Source organism: Vidua macroura, chromosome 17 (assembly GCF_024509145.1).
Source record: "Vidua macroura isolate BioBank_ID:100142 chromosome 17, ASM2450914v1, whole genome shotgun sequence".
Classification (NCBI taxonomy): domain Eukaryota; kingdom Metazoa; phylum Chordata; class Aves; order Passeriformes; family Viduidae; genus Vidua; species Vidua macroura.
The window spans coordinates 12836192-12856957 of NC_071587.1; the positions used below are offsets into that span (position 1 = coordinate 12836192).

Genomic DNA, 20766 nt, shown 5'->3' on the forward strand with positions numbered 1-20766 from the left:
GTGGTGTTCTTTGACACCTTTCCCTTGTGTTGTAAAGGTCAGCTAATACATCCCAGAGGGAGCGTTGTCACAGTGATTAAAAACAAAAAAAAAAAAAATTAGAGAGGAAAAGTTTGGTTCTTTCATTATTTACCCAGTTCAGGCTTTATAAATTTCATGTTTCTGCCTCAGACACAAGCACCTTCTTCCCTTCGAACTGCTCATTTGGGTAAGCTGGGAACAACAGCTTCTGTTGCCTACAAAGTACTTGGGACACAGTCCCAAAGTTGCCTGCATATGATGGAGTTTCAAACCTCAGAAATAAGTACAGGGCACAAGCACCAACTAAAGAGACTTCCAGCAGCCAGACATCAAGTCACCAGCTCCAGGAATCAGCTCTCACACCCAGCAGCAGCAACACAGACAGGTTTGCTGGACTCGTTATTGTAATGAAGCTCATTAAAGTCCCAAGGGAGGCTGTTCCTCCCAGCTGCACTGCCTCCTGTAATCACCATTTCCACCTTTCACAGAACCTCCCAGAGTGGTTCAGGTCAGGAGGGATCACTGCAGGTCACCCAGCCCAGCCTCTGCCCAAGCAGTGCCCCTTGAGCACCTTCCTCAGGACTGTGCCCAGATGGCTTTTGAATATCCCCAGGGAATGAGACTCCACAGCCTCTCAGGGCAACCTGTTCCAGTGCTCAGTTCACCCTCACAGTAAAGTTTTTTTGGTGGAATTCCCTGTGCATCAGTTTCTGCCCATTGCTCCCCATCCTGTCCCTTGGCACTACCAATAAGAGCCTGGCTGTGAAAAAAAAAAACATTCAAAGGTGATTGAGAGTGGCCTAGAAAGGGACAGAGAGATGGAAGGAGCACCTTGGCAGGTGTGATGACATCCCTAAACACACAGAGATCCAGGCCATGTTTAGAGTTCAGGGAAGGGCACACAGGAACCACAGGAAGAGTCAGCTTTTCTTGTGTCATCCTCATGAATGCAGCATAACCTCACAGTGGGTCTGTGCAGGGACACCTTTGAAAGGGCAGGGATGTAAAAACCCAAAGGAAGAATTGGAGGAAAAAAGCAGAAAAACATCCAGAGATACAAAATGCTGCAGTTAAATGAAACCTATTAGCACAGACATGGAGCTACTCCTCCATGCAGTCCTCTTATTTGAACGTGTTTATTTCCTTTTATCCTATTTTTAAGTTTACATCCTGGTACAAGGCAGGAGATTCTTCCTCCCCAGCCAGTAAATTCATAAGAGATGTAAAAGGGGAGAGATGAGGAGGAAGAAACATAACAAATATTTTAAAATGTAAAATTTTTCACTAGACAAGTCCAATTCCTCGTACAACCACTTTTTAAGCTGACAAGGGCGGATTTCACACCCCTCACAGTCCCATGCAAGGAGCTATTTGCCTTTTTAGTTGTGCAAAGTGCTTAGGTATTTCACTGTGACTGCAGTAAAAATTAGGGGCCTGAATGGACCATAAATACTCCAGAAGCAGCTCACTGTGACCAGAAATGAATTTCACCTCCCAGATCCAGAGCAGGCAGCTGCCACTGCCTTTCCCTGCACACACAGATGGAAAAGGACATGGACATCCCTGCCAAGGCCTGGGGAAAAGCTGATCACCACAACTTTGGGAGTCCTGCAGGGGAGGCTGGAGCTGGGGATTGGGAAACCAAACCCTGCTAAAACAAAGCCTCTCAGGAGACCCGGGGCTGTCTCTCATTCAAGTCCCTTCATCACCGACAAGCACAGGGCTGTGCTGGAAGCAGTTTGGTTGGTTCAGCTCAACCAGCTGTTAAAATCATAACCTGTTCCTTCAGCAGTAACTTCCAGCCAGCTCTGCTGCCCAGCCTGGACACCCCATTCCAGAGAGGGAGCTGGGCACCTGCCCTGCTGCAGCTTCACAGGCCCCAGGTTCCATTTCAGGGGGGCAGATGACTTCATTTCCAAGCCCACCTCCACATCCAACCAGCAGGGATGGCAATTGAAATGGCAATTTTATTAATTTTTTTTTTAATGGCAATTTCATTCATTATTTTTTAATGCAGCAGCTGTAGCTCATGAGCTCCATGGCCGTATCTGCACCCTAGATATTTCACAAACACCAGCCAGCACTTCCTAATGCATCACAACAGAGGCAACACCCAAGCTTTACAGTTCCCTGGAATTTCTTTTGCCTCAGTGCCACATAATTCTTCCACTGAAGAGCTTGTGCAGGCTCAGCCTCTGCGGGAAGCAGCGAGCCCAGCACAGGAGGCATCAGCACTGATCCACCTGGTGGTCCTTGCACAGAACCCGCTGCTCCCAGCGAGCCAGCACGGGCCACGTCAGAGCTCCAGGTGGATTTTTGGAGATCCCAGGCCGGGCATTGACCTCTGCATCAATATCTGAGTCACCCCCTGTAATTAAAAATGCCCTGGGTTGGTGACTCCGCAAGCTTTGGCTCTCCCTGCCACAGCCCCGCTGTGGAAGGAGGGATTTCTCCTACGTGTGGCCTCCAGCAGGTCTGGAGAAACATCTCCTTCAAAAGGGATGAGCTCCTCATCACCAGCACAACATTTCCTTTCTGTTTATGGTCCTACCTCTGAGTTAGTGTTTTCCCCAAGTACACTGTGACCGATTTCCAAATCAGTCACCCTTGAAATCCTTTGTGACCAATCACTGACGCTGCCATTCTGGGAACTACAGGTTTCTGATAGCCTTTTTAAAAGCTCTTTCACCTCTATTTTTTTTTTTCTTCTTTTAATAAAAAAGAAAAAGAAGTTTCCTCAGTTTTCATCTTATGCAAACGTGTGGGGTTTATGTGAGATGATGGCCTGGGGCTCCATCACCCCTGGCCCCGGCTGTGATCTGCTGCCATCTCCCAGCCCTGGCAGGCCGGGACCGGCTGCGCTGGCTGCGGGACCGGGGGGCGAGCCGGGACTCGAGCGGTGCCCGGTCCTGGGACAGCACCCGCCGGGACCGGGGGACGGCCGGGAGCGGGGGAAAACCGGGAGCGGGGGAAAACCGGGACCGAGGGACGGCCGGGACACCGCGCTCGGAGCATCCCCGCATCCCGCGCATCCCGCTGCCGAGGTGGAAGCCTCGATGTTTCCAAGAAAAAGAGACCATTTCACTCATCCTGACCGACAAACTTTTTTTTTTTCTTCTTCTTCTTCTTTTTTTTTTTTTTTATCGTGACTTATCTGAGGAAAATGGATACAAAAGAAAACCCGTAATCGATTTAACACCTTTCGAGTTCTCACCTAAATACTCATTCTCATCCTTAGGTCTCTGATGCCAATCACTGCCCTACCTTGCCAGCAAATACAAAAAAAAAAAAAAAAAAAAAAAAAAAAAAAGGATTAATTTTAACTACGCTCTTGTTGTTTTTTAACACCACAATCACGTAAGCCGTGAAGAAAATCACCAGAAACAATTTTTACTTCGAACATCAACAGAAATCACTCTGAATCCTCCCCCCAGTCCAGCAGGTTTGTGGAGTGCATTTTTGGAGACATTTGTGACGTGCTTTTCTGCTCTCTGCGGGAAAATTAACAGGAGCGCCTCACAACAGCCCTGCCAGCATCTTATCAACTCTTATCTCCACCCAGACAAAGCCACTAAGTACGGGCGTTTGTCCGCCACAAGCACAAAGATTCCCCGTTATTGGGACGAGGAAACGGTACTTGAGGCTGTGAAGGGGCCAGCCTGTCACTCCCACAGAAACATGCATAGTTTTTCCTCCCTTAACGTCCTCACAACGACCTCATACACATGCAGATGTGCCCTGGCTCCACTCTGCTATCAGAGCTTACCTCTGCTCAAGGATGGTGCTGACAAAGCCTCAGGAAGGGGCAGAGCCCAGAAAGAAGCGTTTCGGGTTTGTATCTGCTGCTCTGCTGAAGCCAACCGGCCCCAAATCCAGCTGACCTCACAGACCGATCCCAAACGCTTCAGCCTGGGCTTCTAGGAACTTGTGTGAGGTCTGGAGAACAGGATCCTCTGCAGAAAGGCCAAACTTTAGCTGCAAGTGATGCCTCTGTCCACATTACACCTTTGTCTGAGTCACCTTACAGACCAGTTAAAAGCTATCCATTTTTAACTTAATAAGCAATAAGACTTCAGGTGTGAACGGGTTTTTTCCTCCTGCACTGATATTTCCAGCGCTGTCCCCACCAGTGCTTCTTGTTAAGGCTGTAAAGAACCAGAGCCTCATCCCTTGTGCTTCTGGTTTAGAAATCAACACTTTTTTTGTTGTTTGTTTAAATGCCGAGGGTTACTCAGCTTTGGGTCTCCAATATCATTATCTCTGCTGACGCGTTTGGTGGTCAGTGTTTTTTAGGGACACAAGGATCCATGCCCAAGCACTGGACAGTGATTTCTGGCAGCTTAGGACCTGCCCTAGAGGTCACTGACACTTTGACCATTTGGCTTCCCCTGCACCTCTGAAAACACACATTTTCCTGGCATCTCCTGCTCTGAACATCCTCCAGCTTCCCTCATGTTTTCTCTGGATTTCACCACATCTTAAACCTAAATATAGAGCACCATTTTTGGGTAATTAGAGATTCTTAATGAATTAGAGTTATGGATTTAAAGATTCAAAGCTTGACAAATGAGCTCAGGCAAATTTTGCTGCAAGAGTTGGAGAAAATTACTGGTCCCAGGTAGCTGCCCTAGCGCTCTGCTGGAGGTTAATTACTGTTTCTCCAAAATATGTGTGCCTCCATCCCACATATGTGAGCTCCAGCCCACAGCCAGCACCCAGCTCAGCTCCTGCACGTCCAGCTGCCAGCTTGGTGCTCTCAGTTCTCCAGCAGACCCCACACCTGCAGCTGCTCAGGGACTTTGGGGTTTTTTTCTCCCTTTCTCTATGGAGTTGATGTGATGCAAAGAGAGAAGGACAGGATGAAGACCTGGCAGAAGGAATTTCTGCTTCCAGACAGGAACCATCCTGCCAGAGAGATGAAATCAAATATTTCCCCTTCTCTCTCTTTAGCAAGGGAGCTGGCAGAATTTTCAACCACTTTCTGTCACTAAAGAACTATTTCAATCAATTACAAATAATTGTTTTATTGCAGCAATCAGCTGGAGAATGTTATCTTTCCAACCCTTGGTTTAAACTGCCACTTCCCCCTTGGTTTTATGCTGATTGACATGGAAATATAAACTCTGTGCTCACCTAAAAGATCTCTCCTCTTATTTGGTTCATTGTCAACCTCTGGACTTTCTGCTGCACTCACAAGTATTTGAGTTTTGTGGCACAGAGCAAGTGTCTGTATTATTTCATGCTTTTAATTTTAAATTATGGGTAAAAAAATATTCTGTATGACTATTTAGGGCATGTGTCATGCCATAGTAGTAGCCTGTGAGAAAGGCCTTCACAAGAACCAGTTAAAAAGGGCTGTTTAGCTAAAAGAGAGAAAAAAGGGAATATTTGTGGGCAGCCCTTACACAACAATGGTACATGGAAACCAGCTGGAACTTCCCTGTGAGACACACAGGAGCATCCAATGACTGCAAAGTGGCATCTGAAACTGGGAATAAACTTATTTATATAACCCTCTGAAAGTGAAAATGGAAGAGGGAGAAGACAGCAAATGAAATGATACACAACAGAATCTCAAAATCTCCTAAAAAATGGTTCCAGGAGAGCCCCTGAGGAATTTTGGCAGAGAGGGTCACCCATGGATCGTGGGAGATGAGGCACAGGAAGGGCCAGGCACCAGAGAAATGTCCTGACAGCCACAGCTGCTTTGGAGAACACCCAGATTTCACAAAGACACGGTGTCTGGCTGTGGCCAGGCTTTGGGAACAAATTCCCAAGTGCATTTCCTGTGGCTCAGCCCCTTGGGTCACCATCCCAAATGGACCCTGTAGGGTTTGACAAAACTGGCTCCAGGTCCCCCACACCAAACCTGCATTATCAATAAAGAGATTCCTTTTAGTGACAGGGAAGCACCTTTGTCCTTAATTTTGTGTTCTCTTAGTGAAGTAACAGTTTGGGAACAAAGTGTGAACATCACCCCATTTTTTCAAAATAAAAATAAAATAAAGTAAAATAAAATAAAGTAAATTTTAAAATAAAATAAAATAAAATAAAATAAAATAAAATAAAATAAAATAACGGAGCTGTTATTGCAGAACAAGTTGCCAAAGGCAGCCCAAACCCCTGTCAGGAGGGAGGCTCCACACCATAATTAGGCCAAAATATCTATAAGGATGTACATAAGAACTGCATGCAGGAAAAAACTGAGAAAAAAGGGCTGCAGCAAAGCACAGCCAGCTACCACAGCAAGGCAGACCCATTTCTAGCTGCATTTCTGGGTTTACTCCTATTGCAAAATTCTGAAGGAACAGGCAGCAGGGCTGCAGCCAAGAGTCAGGGAGAAACAATAAATAACAGTGAAATAAGTGGAGGGCAAATTAAAACTGAGTCAAGAATAAAGTGAACTGAAATCAGTTACTAAATTAAGACTAAAGTTCTATTTTTATTTAATATTTTACTGGTTTTGCATCATTGTTTCCCTCTGAAGCTGCAGACACCAGGAAAAAAAAAAAAAAAAAAAAAAAAAGGTTTCTTTTTAAACTGAAAGCAGCAAAGGCCATGAAGTCGCACAGTCTGGTGAGGTGGACTCCTGACAAATCCTCAGGTTTGCAATTAATGCTGTGTGGCAATCAGGCCTCTCTCAGGCCATGCCCTGGTTGCCAGAGGGGGAAGGAAGCAGCTCCCTGCCTGCCATGGATGCACCTGGGACCCAACATCTGCACAACTGCTGCTGCCACCCAGGCAAGAGGTGGCTGAAATATTTTCTTTTTCCACGAGGCATTTTTTTGACTGAGCTACATGAACTCGACTATTTTATGGTTATGCATCAAATTGTTGTAGGAGGGCAGCGCTTTAATCGTTTTTTCTTTTAAAACCCCTGATAGTTTAAAGCCTTTTTCCTGCACATTGTGACCAAACCTCTTCTTTTGATGGGAGATGGGCAAGGGAAAGGATTGGACAGAGTGATTTAAATGGTCCATTTTCAAAGGAAACGAAAAATGGAACTTCTGAAGAGTCTTACATTAGAACTTGTTTATTTTTTAGCCAGCTCATGAACAATCAGTGTAAAACAGTAAAAACATGCAATTTTGAGGATCAGGAAGAAGCATGTGCACATATTCCTTAAGATTAATAACTTTGGGTGAGACAAGTTAAATTGTCCTTCCCAGGGGAACAGAAGATCTTGTTGTTGTTTCATGGTGCTGGCACAGCTTAGAAGGTGGTTGAGCTTCAAAAGAATATCCCAGTTGAAATGTAGAGTAAAGAAAAGCTCTAAGGTAATGGAAACTCCACATTTCTAATGTCCCACACATATGAATAGAACCCGAGTCAGTACATTAGACAATTGACTGGCTTTGCTTGAATGCACGCAGGAATAAATGGAAACATCCTTATTTCCTATCCCAAGGGGCAATTATTTCACTGCCTGGTTTTGTGCATTAATAAAAAAAAAATTAAAAAAAAAAAAAGAAAAAAAAAAAAGAAAAAAAAAAGAAAGCAAGATTCCATTGTCTGGTAGCTCAAATATCTTCCTATATATGCTGGATAAGCAGCCCAGCAGCAGAAAGAGGAAAAAAGGAATAGAAGTGTAGCACTGCATTCTCTAAACAAGCTCTCACCGTACCCAGCAGATTTCTGTGTATAAGTACAGAAAATCCATAAAAATACCCTTCAGAAGGGCAGCTTGTTTGTGTTTTTCAGAAGTTCTGTTAGTCATCATGTGTCCTGGCTGTGCCTGTGCCTACAGATGGTCCAAAATGCTCATTTCTGAAATGCTACAATGAGTCTAACAAATGCAAAGGCTGGAATTTCACACCTCTTTAGGAGAGAAGGGGACTGGATTGCAACTCAAACCCAGCTTTTTCTCCCAGTTCGCCACTGACAGGCATTCCTTTCTTTGTGCTTCCCTTTCTTCTCCCTGCACACCTCCAGTGGGTTTCCTTTAGCCTTTAAAGGGAAAAATGAGAACATAAAAATTATTTATAAGCAAGGTGCTCAGAAATGGTACATTTTGCCTCTTTTACACACCTCTGGAAGAAACAGTGCCATGATGTGAACTGAATTCTCACTTGGCAGCCCAGTGCCACCTTCCTCAAGGACTGATCAGCTCTTGCAGGGCCAAGGAGACACTAAAGCCCAGATTTAGGTTCCTTTTTCAGAAAGCACTGGAAAAACAAGCTAAATTTCTCTTCAGGAAGGTTTGTTCAGCTATTTTGCATCTGAGACACCGAAAATTCCTGCTCCTGCCTCACTCCTATGGCACCAAGCGCTTTGAGGACTTCCTGCAAAACGTAAACTTCCTCAAATCAGTAAAATTTGGCCAAAACCGGATGGGAGACCACTCAAATTCCACACCCCAGCTTTTTGTGAATATTTGGAGCCAGATTATTGCAATACAGGCAGATTCAGCAGGAGACAGAGCTGGTAGGATTGGTTTTTATTGAGAGGCAGCCTGGCAAAGTTTGTGCTCGAGCTGCCTAGTTAAGCAGGCAGAAGGCAGGATCATGACATCTTAGGAAGGGGGAAAAAAAAAAAAAAAAAAGAAAAAAAGAAAAGATTCTTGGAGATACATAACGTGTTTAATTGAAACCATTAGTTTTACTGGCAAACAGCTTCATCTTTCTGTTCTGTTAATCCGAACAAAGTGCTGCAATTATGACTCAATACATAATGTCCTCTAGTGCTACTCGCCCCACATTCCCCCAGCAGAGAAAGAAAACAGAGCTGCTCTCAGTTAACAAAACATTCCATGCTTCTAGCCAGAATACTTTTATTATATGGTTATCATATACATCAGAATTATAGTGGGAACATTTACAAATATGTGAAGATAGCTCAGAACCTCCATTATTCACATACACACTAACTCACACACTCGGGTTTTTTTTTTTTTTTGCATGTCTACTCAGTTACCAGGTGAATGATGCACAAAATTATTGCTTTGTGAACAAACACCTCAGATTAAATCTAATCTTCAGTGGCAAGAATTGAGATTAAAAAAAAAAAAAAAGTCTTAAATACCCTGTATAACATACCTGTGCATAAACCTAAAGATATGTTTAGCTTACCCATTACCTTTGAAATACTTACCAAAATTAAAATTTGAAACCCATTTATAAAAAAAAGTATTAAAAAGTTCACCATTATTTACAAATCCGATTAAATTACACATAAATAAATATTTACATTCAACACACTGCTTCCCTTAATACACATAAAGCCTCCCTGGAAGTATTTTTTGGCCTTAGAAGGCAAAAAAAAAGTAAAAAAAAAATTATGTGCCTATTCTTTCAAGTTTTCCCCCCCAAATTTAAAAACAAGACAATATAAATATGTGAATAAAGCTGCAACATCCTTAGACACAGAAAGTGAATTTTCTAAAAGTGTTTTCATTTTGAACTAGTCCTCGTTAAAAAAATACCAAGGTAATATAAACTGCAGCCAACATTGCTGCAGTTTTTAAAAGCCTGAATATTTCTGTAAAAAATTAGCATGTCAAATGCCATCTTAAGTCTAGTAGGATTTTAGTACTCTCCTATGTTAATCTGAAAATGAAAGAAAAAAAAAAAAACCAAACAAGAAGAGAACCAAAAAAAAAAAAAAAAGAAACGAAACAGATTTTAAAAAATAACCCCACAGAATAATCTTACTATTTTCAGGTGTTTATAAAAAAATTTTAATGTACATAATTCTCTATACCATGGTTTAATACTGTTTTATTGTTACTGTCGCATTTTGAGAGAATGAACCCCTGAAATTGTATCAGAGAGCAAAACAGGCTTCCATCTAAAATCTGTCTCTTAAAAACTACACATGAAGCTGGTCACCCACGAGATACTGAGATGTGGAAAAGGAATCTAAATAAATCTCTCTGTATAATTCCATCAACCCCCCCTTTATAGCACCACTGTTACAGCAAAGGATTCAATACACTTGTCCCAAGTACTTATCTTCAGGTAATTGCTTCCACACAACAGGGATACTGCAGCTTTTAGCAAGACTTGTCTCACGGATCCAGCAGGAGTGAAGATCCTGAATGACTTTTTTTTTTTTTTTTCCTCCCCTTTTTCCCCTTGTTTCTTTAAAAAAAAAAAAAAAAAAAAGAGAGAGAAAAAATAAAACCACCCAAATCTCTATGTTCCCCCTGGCAAGAAGATCAGAGTCAGTGCAGGAGGAAGGGTAAAGTCTGGTTTTCCTTTCACTTCCTGTGCTTGTCCATTTTGTCAATGGTTTTGTTGGTCTCTGCGGGGCTCTGGTCGCCAGCGTTCATGTAGGATTTGTCTGCTATTTTTAACGCTTCATTTAGGTAGTTCTGGACGGATGTCATGGCAGCACAGATGGCAGCGCTCCCAAAGCCATGTGTGATCAGGCTAAAATGAGTCAAACAGCCCTGGATGCCAGGGTCCAAGATGGGGCTGGGTCTTGTGTTTCCAAGGGGAGTTCTGTCCTGAGTGAGGAGGTCTGTGAATTCCTTACAGATCTGCCTGCAACACACAAAGGGCTCACGCTTTACACCACGCAAATAAACAGAAATAACAAAAGGGATCCGCATCAAACATTTGGCATTTCTGCGGGAACTATGAGAAATTCAGAGTCTAAAATTAAAGCAAAAGAAAAAGAAAATTAGCATCACGTTCAAACTGGATTCGATTTCTGGATTTCTGTTTATTAGCACCACTTCCTGATGAACCTTCTGTTGCATCCCCATCACAAAAACCACTCTGCAAAATAAATTCTGCTCCTCTGGTGCCTGCCTGGCTCCGCATCATTTGCTCCAGATTTGGAGTGGGGAGTGGGAATTCAGTGCTGGTTTCTCTGAGAACTTTCCCAGCTGCAGCTGAGTGGTGCAGAAAGGCTGGAGCAGCTGAAGAGGATATTTAATTTAGTTGTGTATATTCCATGTATATGTAGGGAGGCCGAGGCCCTGATCCTGCAAACACTAACACATATGCCTGGCAAAACACGAGTGCTTAATAATGCTCCAGCATATGTTGTTTGCTGCTTGTAAATCTGTCCCCTTGAAGGGATTTCACAGGAGCTGAGCAATCTTAACAGAATCATCACTTTATCAGAATTTCTCAATCACAAACATCTTCCAGGGGATTTTTATTAGTGCCAGCAACAATGCCAATAAGGAAAATACTCACGAGCAGGAGGAGCTCAGGAAAAATCAGCTCAATGTTCAAACTATGGGCAAGGGAGACTAGATTTCTAAATTTCAAAGTTTTTAAGAGATCCATTCTTGTAAAAGAAGATCTCTTTTAATGGAAGGCTGTAAGGATTCAACACCAGGAGTGTGTTTTGCACTCCTGATATGAGCACAAAGCCAGGGCAACTTTCTCAGCAGTTTAGGCAGGTTTTTCTCAGCTCCTCTGCAGAGAGAGGGTGCTGCCAAAAGCAGGGAATTCCATCGACCCCAAACCAGAAGACATCTCAGAGCAGAACAAACCATGAACTGAAGCTCTGCTAAACCTGAGCCTGGGAGAGGAACTCAGCAGGGGAAAGGGGAAAGTTGAGCACTCCAAACACCAGTTTTAGATAAGTTTAACTCAGCCCAGGGCCCGGCTCAGGACAGGGTTTATTCACAGGCACAAGGAGCCTGCAGAACAGCCAGAACAAAGCTGCTCTGCTTCCCCCTTCACCCAGGTTTGTAACAGGGATTTGTTGAAGCACAGGGACTTTCCACACCTACCAAAGGATGCTTCCAGTGAACTATAAAAATCTCCAGCCATAATAGGGAGAAAGGGACTCTCCAGCAGCTCCTGGCTCCCTGAGTCCCACGGGAAGCCGCTGCTGCCAAAGGCAGCTGTGAGCACACAGGGGCTGAGCTGCCCCTGCTCCAGTCCTGGCACTGGTCACATCCCAGGCCACACCTGCTCTCCACATCCTCAGCCCTGTCACACCTCGGGACACCTTTTCCTTAGGGCTGTGCTGGTGTAGGACTTTTCCTGACGTTTTTCTGCAGTTGAACAGAACTGCTCCAAACTGCTTTAGTTACCTACAGGACTGTTACCCTTATTATTGGTTCAGACTAAAATAAAACTGCTGCCATAGCTGAATTCCAACCAAAACCAAATAAAAAGAATTGCTTCATCTTCCTAATTAAAATTACACACAAAAATCCACCGAACTATCCCCCAGTCGCAGGCAGTCAGAGTCAGACAAAAACATGTTCAAAAAGGGGAGAAAAAAATCAAATCCAAGCTGAAAACTTACTTTGCAGCAAGCAGCATGTTCTTCCTGTTTGCCATTTCGTTGCGGCCCATGTGTGGTCTGGTTAAATATTCAGCCACTGCTTTGGAAGGAAATTCTGTCTCACACACGTAGCCAAAGTCACGAGCAAGATGCACAGCTTCACCTGGGTGGTGAAAGGGAGGGCTTGTTGAATTGTAAAATATCATTTATTGTAAGGAAATCAGGGACATTAAGGGAAAAACGCTGCGGATTTTTGAAGTGTATTTCTGTTTTGGAAAGCGACACCATTCTATCACTCACTACCATTTTTTACTTGATGGATCAGTGTTTCTTTGTAAGTTTGTGTCAAGAAAAAAATAGATTTACATGGTGACTGCTACAAAAAAGAATTCTCTTGCTTTTATACTAGAAAGAAAAATTCCTGTCTCTATCCAGAATAACTGCACAGCAAAGAACACAATTCAGTCAAGATCAAATTGTCCAACTGATATTTAAAAATACCTGCCAACTAAATCTCACATTATAATAAAAGCTTTCAGTTTAGTATGCTTTTGAAATATTTTTTCATAAGAATTTTCAGACAGAAAACCAAATTGCAAGGTGTATAACCAGGTCACTTTTTTTTTTTCATTAAAACAACTTGATCAGGCTTAAAATAAAAGATTGGTGTGATCAATGCCTGTGCACACAAATCAGCTCTCCAAAACTTCCAAGCAAAGCTTTTAGATGCAAGTTGCTGCATTATAAACAGCAGGAAGGTATTGTTAGACCATTTTTCACTCTTTCCCTTTCAGTTGCTGCTTGTATTCCTATTAAATTGTGCCACTACCAGGAGCTGCTTGAAACAGGAACACCAAATGTAAACCACACACGTACATATATACACACCCTTCAGGTCAGCTTCACTGACAGAGGGTCCACAGAGCACGGCCCAGATTAAAGGGGCTCCAGTTTCCTAGCAGGAAGTCAAAAGCTATAAATCTCACTTTATAAGCTTGTTTATTAGCAAAGCTTCTGAGGACACCGCTGAGGTAGGGCAGGACTGCAGTCAGCTGTCCCAGAGTCCCAAAGTTTCCCAACAAGAAACCAAACCCACTAATGCGAGGAGTTTCACCCCTTTTGCCTTGCCTGCCTCGCCCTCCTGAAACCCAAAACAACCCTCGGGAGAGGCAGGCTGGACTGAAAGGTCCAGAAAGGTGCCTTTGGCACATCCTGGCACGAAGGAATTCTGCATCCCTGCCAGAAAGGGCAGCAGTGGCTGGGTTTGTGTGAGCAGGGCTCACAAGGGAGAGAAGAGCCCCTCAAAGGCAGCACAGCCCTTCCTTAGGTGCTGCAACATCCCCACCACGCTCACTTCAAAACAAACAAAAAAACCCACATCACTTTCAGGGACTTTCTAACCTTTCCATGCTTTGCCTAGAGGATAAAAGCTGTGCACAAGGGGAGAAAGTTTATTTTTAAGACACACTCGGGACCGACCTTCCACCAAAGATGTCAATAGTGTCACATTTGCAGCTTTCCTTCTGCCAGCAGGAAGATTCAAGCCAATTTTATCCAGTTTTTCCCTTAATGATCTGCCACCATTTTTAGATTTGGCTCTGTAATTAAAGATAAAAAAATGGCCTTATTTATCTTCAGGGAACACTTCATTTTAAGATGAGAAATTCCAGCTACTGACATTCAATAGGGTTCTACTGGGGTGGGGAGAAGATAAAAAACAGGCTCTTTTCAAGTGACCTACTTTTTAAATGCTCTATTTCATTCCAGCCAGGATGAAACACAGCAGGTCAAAATCAAAATATTTCAAACTGCACCACTGAAACCAGCAGTTGTAGAATGATCACAAGCCAAATTAAGTGTATGGAAAAAAGGATGTGGAAAATGTCCTCGTAATGATTAATCAGGACCATGAGAATTAATTTAAAAAATCATTCCACAGGGTCTTGGGAATCAGAGACAGCTCCACGTGCTGATTTTGAGACAAAAGCTCAGCTCTAAACAGAGAATGAGAATTGCTGTCAGAGCTGTTAATAGCACTTCTCCAGAGGCAGCAGAAGTGCAAAGAAGTTTTATTCCCAAACCCTATCAGGATTCAGCGTCCTTGGGCTGCTCAAAAATCGCGGAAAGGCTCCGTGGCAGGGCTGCTGCCGCTGCTCACGCACAGCAAAACGAGGGAAATGCAAACACGGGGGGGAGAGGCTGGCAGGGGAGGGAGGGCTCCCATCCTACCTTCGCAGGACTCCTCCTAGCAGGGAGGCATTGAGACACTCCGGGGGCGAGAGCCGCCTCTGCACCTCTGCCACTGTCACTTTGTACTTGGACGTGGAGCTGAGCAGCGACAGCCTCCCCGGCACCGAGCAAAACACTTCGTTGGGGTTGATCACCACCCCGATTAATCCATCCTTTTGGCAGGGCAGGCTCAGAGCGCTGTTTTTCGTTAAGGAGATGGGACCTGAGGGTGGAGGAGGGAAAGCAGGCATTTTATAAAAGGCAAAAATAAATACAAAGTGGCAAGTGAGGGTTTTTTTTCTATAAAAATAAGCCGGGAGAGAGGATTTTGTTTGGTGTTAAATGCTCACGCCGCTGGCCCCCATCCCCAGCATCCATCTGCAGCACAGGGACCCAAAGGGCCCCAAAACTATTCCCGACCAGCTGGATTTTGCCGCTGGATTGCAAGGAGCTGCCGAACACAAGCAAGAATGCTTCTCAAGGCACACAAACCCCGCGCCTCCGGAGCAGCAGGCTGCAAGGTAGCCAAGCCGTGCTCACAAAAACTCCATGCTACAACAGACTCCAAATCAGCATCCTCCAGCCACTGCCAAAACTCTTCCCAAGCCAGGGCAGGGAGAAACCTCCCAGCTCCTGCTGGGCTTCACCTTCCACCTCGCACACGCAGATTTAAGAAACCGCCTTTGGAATTTAATCCCAACAAATTCCTACCAGACAGCAGCACAACAGAGAGGGACGCAGCCCAGGGGAGAACCGAAAGTAAGGAGCTGCTCCTCGTTAAGAGCTTGAGCCTTTAGGTGAGGAGGGACAACAAAGGCTTTGGAAGGAGCAAACCACAGATCCGGCTTTTCCATCCCCTCGCGAATCCGCCCAGTTCACCCAGTGCTGCTGCTGAAAGGGTTAAAGAGCCGAGGTCGGCCCCACTCCCGGAGGGGGAAGATTTGTCAGTGGTGCATCTGACAGCAAAATTATTCTCCCATGAGCTAAAGGCAGCAATCAGCGCTCTGACACACACTTCTGCTTTTCCTCAGTTAGGTATTTGTTTGAAGTCTTCAGAGGAAACTTCTGATTTTTTTTTTAAGCACAAATTTGTTTAAAAACAAAAGCAAGGAAAAAAACCCTAAATTACTGTAAATTGAGTCAATACGTCTTCCTCCTTCCTCAAAACCTCAGCTACAAACCAATTTCGATTAAGACAGAGCCAAACAGTCTTCTGCCAGCGAACTCAGTCTTTTCTCAAGTCTTGTAAAGAGGTTAAAAAAAAAATGGGGGGAAAAAAAAAACTATCTTCGAGTGCTAGCAACAAAAAAAAAAAAAAAAAAAACAAAAAAAACAAAAAAAAAAAACAAACAAACAAAAGCAAAGCTCATGTCACTTTACACACACGTATTTCAGGAAAGATTAAAATCGGTTCAAGGTCCTGGTTCCGATTAAGGCATAACACAAGAACACACGAGGGGGGACAGCCGTGTCCCCGGAGGAGTCTCACACCCCAGGGCAGTTTGTCCCCGCCGCCACCTTCCCTCGGGCAGCATTAGAAAAATCCAGCGACAAAGAGTGGAATAAAAACTCCTCCGCCCTCCCGATCCCAAAGGATCGGTCCTGATAAAAATAATAGGGCGTCACTTCACCGGTGCGTCATGAAACTTTTAACTATTGACAAGGGAAAGTAAAACTGCGGTGCCACCTTACTGACCTTTTCTAATGACTGTCTGGTCATGCATTAGTAAGTGTTGATCTTCCACATTCTGGAAAGAGAAAGGGGGAGAAAGTTTCGCACCTGGAAGAGCCGAGAGCCGGCGGTTTTTGGGAAACCCACCCCCTCCCCGCGCCCCCGCATCCTGAGGGGCGAAGGGGAGAAAATGAGGATTTCTCTGCACGGACGGGGATGGGATGTGCAGAAGGCGACGGGGCCTGTCCCGCCTCGCCGAGGGGGGGTCCGGGCGCTCCTTACCTGCACCTCCTCCATCTGGTGGGCCATGTCGTGCAGGCCCAGGTTATCGGCCAGCGCCGAGGCGTCCAGCCCGTGCCCGTGGGGCAGCAGCAGCTCGGAGCGCCGGAAAGTCTCCCGGCGGCTGCCGGCAGAGCCGCTCTCCAGCGCCGAGAGGTGCGGCACCAGCCCGGGGCGGCCGTGCGGGGCCAGCCCCGCCGGGTCCTGGCTCTGCCGGTTCGGCCAAGCGCTCTGCTGCTGGCTGGGCGGCGGCGGCGGCGGCTGGTGCAGGGGGTTGATGGAGAAGGGGTCCCCGAGGTGCGAGTAGGGGTCGCTGGACTGGGAGTAAGGCAGCGGCTGGTAGGGGGGAGGGAAGTAGGGGGGCTGGAAGTCGGAGGCGCCCGAGTGCGAGAGCGGCGGGGCCGGGCTGTACAGGTGCTGGCTGACGGCGGAGAGGTGCGGCAGCCGCGGGTTCCCGTTGCTGCTGCCATCGTGCCGGTCCTGGAAAGCACACAGGGGTGGGGAACAACGGGGCGGCCGTCAGCGGGGCTCGGGGACACGGCGGCCGCGGGTGGTGGCACTTGGGAAGGAGAGAGGAGAGCGAGAGCTGCCCCGCTCCTGCCCAGGGAGTTTGGTGTTTTCAAGGCACTTCGCCGAAGAAATCAGCCCCACTCCCAGGGAAGAGGTTACAAACCAGTTCTCGCTGCTCTCCTCATCGCAACTACACCACACCAGCCCTTCTCCCGCTTGTGCAAGTCAGCAGAGGAATCATTAAAATCAGGAAAATTCAAATCAGGGACGCAGCCGCGTTTCCGCCGCGCTGCCTCGGCTGGGCAGGAGGCGGCGGGGCCGGGGGGGCTGCGACGGAGCGATGGGGACCCCCGGCACTGCCATCCTTCCCACCCCCGAGGGGCGCCCGGGCCGGGGCTCCCGGCTCTGCCCGACGGGGAGGGACCGCGCTGCTGCCTCCAGCCGTGCCATCGCTGCTTCTGCCCCGATTTCCAATCTGAGCGCTCAAAGCTGAAATGTCTACATTGAGCTGATCCAGGGATTTAGCAGCTTCTGGCTTCACGGTCATTAAAATAACAGGGCTAGTTAATAAGAGGTGAATGGGGTCCCAATGGAGCGTGAAGCGGGGACTGCAGCTAATCTGTAGGAGCCGAGCAGGCGGACCAGCGGAGCCGGGGGGCACGGGGGACACAGACGAGTTCGGAGACATCAAAACCCAGGAGCACCTCGCGGCGGGTGGGAGCTGCTCCCGGGGAGGAAAAACGTGGGAAGGAAGTGTTCGCCCTGCCCGGCTCACCCCGCCGCAGCTGCTACCTGCCGGCCCCTCCGCACCCCGCCCGGTGCGGTGCGGTGCGCTCCGGCTGCCCCGCGGCTCCGGGGTCCCCCCGCTCCCGCACGGCGCTGCTCCATGCGGGATGCGAGCTCGGCTCTCTCAGCTGGGGCCCATTTAATTCGAGAGTTCAAAAGACTCGGTAAGGAAAAATAGAAAAATACAAAAAATACGAAAATTAAAAATTCGCATCTCCAAAGGAAAAAAAGAAAAAAAAAAAAAAAAATGCAAAGCGGGCTCTTCGGGCAGGGACCGCTGCCGCTCCCGGCGGGGAGGCGGCTGGGCTGGCAGCGAGCGGGGCGCGCAGCGCGGCCCGGCGGCGGCGGCGGAGCCCCGCGCTGCCCCACGCAGCACCCCCGTTCCCCAGCGGCGACCCCTCCCCGCAGCCTCTCACCTCGCAGTCCTCTTCGTACTTGACATTATCTGCTAGTTTCCACAACATGGCGTCCAGCGTCCGGACCAGGTGCGCGGTGCCGCGAACAGAACAGCTCGGCCCCCGCCACGGGCGGTAAATCCACGTCGGCGCTGGGGAAGAGCGGCGGCCCCCCGGACGGAGCTCAGTTGGCAGGCATGAAGGCAGCTGACGGACTAACCCTCCGCGCTTGTGGTCACTCGGGGTTTTTTTCCCTGCCCAGACGCCCTTAATGGCAATAGGATTATCCTAACTCCTCCCCAGGGATGGCTCGGGCGCCGCGGCCGCCAGCCACTCAGGAGGGAGCGCGCAGCCCCAAGCCACTCCTTCCGCGGCCGCGGAGGGCGGGCGGGCAGCGCGGAGCCGGGCCCCCCCTCCTCCGCCGCCCCCTCGGGGTGCGGGGAGCCGGTGCTGCCCCGCGGGGAAGGGGTCACGCGTGGGCATCCCCCGCTGCAGCCGGGCTTGCCGCAGCTCCCCCGCGTGCTGCGCGATTTTTGGGCGGTGTGGGAGCAGCGCCGGGTGCTCCCCGCTCCTCCGCGCGTGGAAGGACTTTGCTAAAGCCCACGGTGCGCCGCCCCCACGCCCGGCAGTTTTGGGGCGAAATAAACTCGGAAAAAGTCCTCGTAGCGAAAGCGAGAAAGTCCGAGCGCAGCCAGGGTTTAATTTGCATAATTGTCAAGAGTTTGAATTACTGATTACAACTTGTAAGTTACCAATGTTTAAGGTATAATTTACTTAATGATCCGACAAGATTATTGCAGTGGTGTCGAACCCCCGGTAGGTAAAGCAGCCCTGATTCAGCGTCCCCGATCCGGGGCTCTGAATTGTGCGACCGGTTCTTCGCATCGGTTTCTTTTTATTTTAATTTTTTTTACTCTTTTTTTTTTTTTTTTTTTTTTTTTTTTTTTAACGAAAATCCCGCCTGTCTAATCTTTTCGCGCAAACTCGGCGTTGGGGAAGCAGGTGGGAGGTGAGACAGGCATTTTCGGACGCCGTGAGCACACTTTCATCTAAGCTTAGAAAATACTTCCCTGCCAAATTGCTACCTTTCTGCAGGCATCTGATCTATGCAGTTATGTGTGTCAGACAAAATGAACATCGTTTTCAAAAGCAACGACTTCTCCCAGTGTTTTAAGGTGCATCCGGATCGCTGCTCATTTACATGAGAGGAGCAAGTGTTTGTTTATTGTGGCAGAGACAAAAGCTGACCCTGGACGGTGCTGGCTGCGGAGATCTCGGCTATCAGTGCCCGGGGACGAGCCGCCCGAGAGCTGCTATTAAAGGCCCGAGATAGACCCACGTCTCCAGATTTAACCAGTTCACACTTCACTCACTTTCCCCCCACCCCCCCCCCCCGACTAAAGATCAGGGAAGAAAAATAACAAGAACACTAATTAAAACTTAAAAACATCCAAACACCATAAACCCCTCCATCAGACTAAATGAATGATCTAAAAATAAACCCGAGGAGGACGGGGGTGCTGGAAGTAACTGTTGGAGGTGTTATCTGCCTTATCTACCACGCAGGTGCTGATTTGCAGCAGTTGCATTAAGCCCATCATCATCAGCGACTCCACATTATCATTTTTGGTGGAGTCTCTATTTTTTTTTTTTTTTTTTAACGACGGTGTTTTTCTTCCAGGGATGTTTCTTTGAAATGCAGTTCGCGACGATTATTAGCGAGTGTGCTTGCGCTGCTCCTGGCGTCATTAAGACTAGGAATCTAAATAATAAAATACAGGGGGAGCTTGAAGTTCATTTGTATTAAAGGGACAAGATGGATTTAGAAAAAAACGAGGAAGGGAACCGTCGAGCCTCCCTGGTTTGGGATCAGCTTTTCTTCCTTCCAAAGGAGAATTGTAACAACGCTGGTTATTTTTATTATAACCTCAGAAGCCAGATTTTGTTTCTGCTCAGAAATGCCACACTGAGAAACGAACACGATTTTATCATTCTTTGGGATCGTCAGCGCCTGAACACCTTCGTTTTGGTGGCCAAAATCACGAAGATGAATTCGCGTTCTTATTATTTATTGTGTATTTAGAAATAATATTCATAAATAGAAGCGTGGAAAAGGATGAGGGATGTATAAGAAATTACCTAAACAAGGAGACCGAAATAAGCACTTGGCTTCCCAAACAGCAAGCCAAGAGAGCAGAGACGAGGCTGAACACGACCAAGTTTGAGATAAACTTTCCCGTTCATCCACTTGCTCCTCGCTCTGCGTTCGCTGCCGCTGCCAGGGACCGGCGCAGGGTCCGGGGAGCACAAAGCGAGGGAAGAGAAGAGAAGGGAAGGCAGGGAGCGAAGGGAAAGCAGGGCAGGGCGGGCACTGCCCATCTCCTCCACGGGTGCCCGGGCCGAGCGCCCCGCGCCCGGCAGGTGATGGATGCGGGCCGTGCCCCGGTGCTGCTGCCGAGGGATGCTTTGGTGTGGCCGGGCACACGGGCGGCTCAGCTGCTCCGGTCTTCTCTGAGGGCTCCGGGAGGGGATAACGCTCTTTGAGGCGCTCCCTCTCCGCAGTGTGGCGTTCCGCAGTGCTCCGCGCTTTGCTCGGGCCGGGAGAGGCGGCGGGCGGGCCGCGGGTCCCCGCGGAGCTCAGCGGCAGCCGGACAAACGCTCCGCTTCCAGGGCACTCCG

At 47.4% G+C, this 20766-nt stretch overlaps 1 protein-coding gene across 1 annotated transcript; it reads right to left on the reverse strand.

The window, feature by feature from the left end:
* Positions 1-10151: 10151 nt before the first annotated feature.
* On the reverse strand, positions 10152-18202 carry TFAP2C (transcription factor AP-2 gamma). The gene is made up of 7 exons (XM_053992957.1): positions 18109-18202; positions 16400-16876; positions 16142-16193; positions 14446-14668; positions 13696-13814; positions 12238-12379; positions 10152-10505 (listed from the first exon to the last, which is right to left on the reverse strand). Exons 1-7 carry the CDS (start codon positions 18154-18156, stop codon positions 10220-10222), a joined length of 1347 nt encoding a protein of 448 aa, XP_053848932.1. The 5' UTR covers positions 18157-18202; the 3' UTR covers positions 10152-10219.
* Between the last annotated feature and the right edge of the window lie 2564 nt (positions 18203-20766).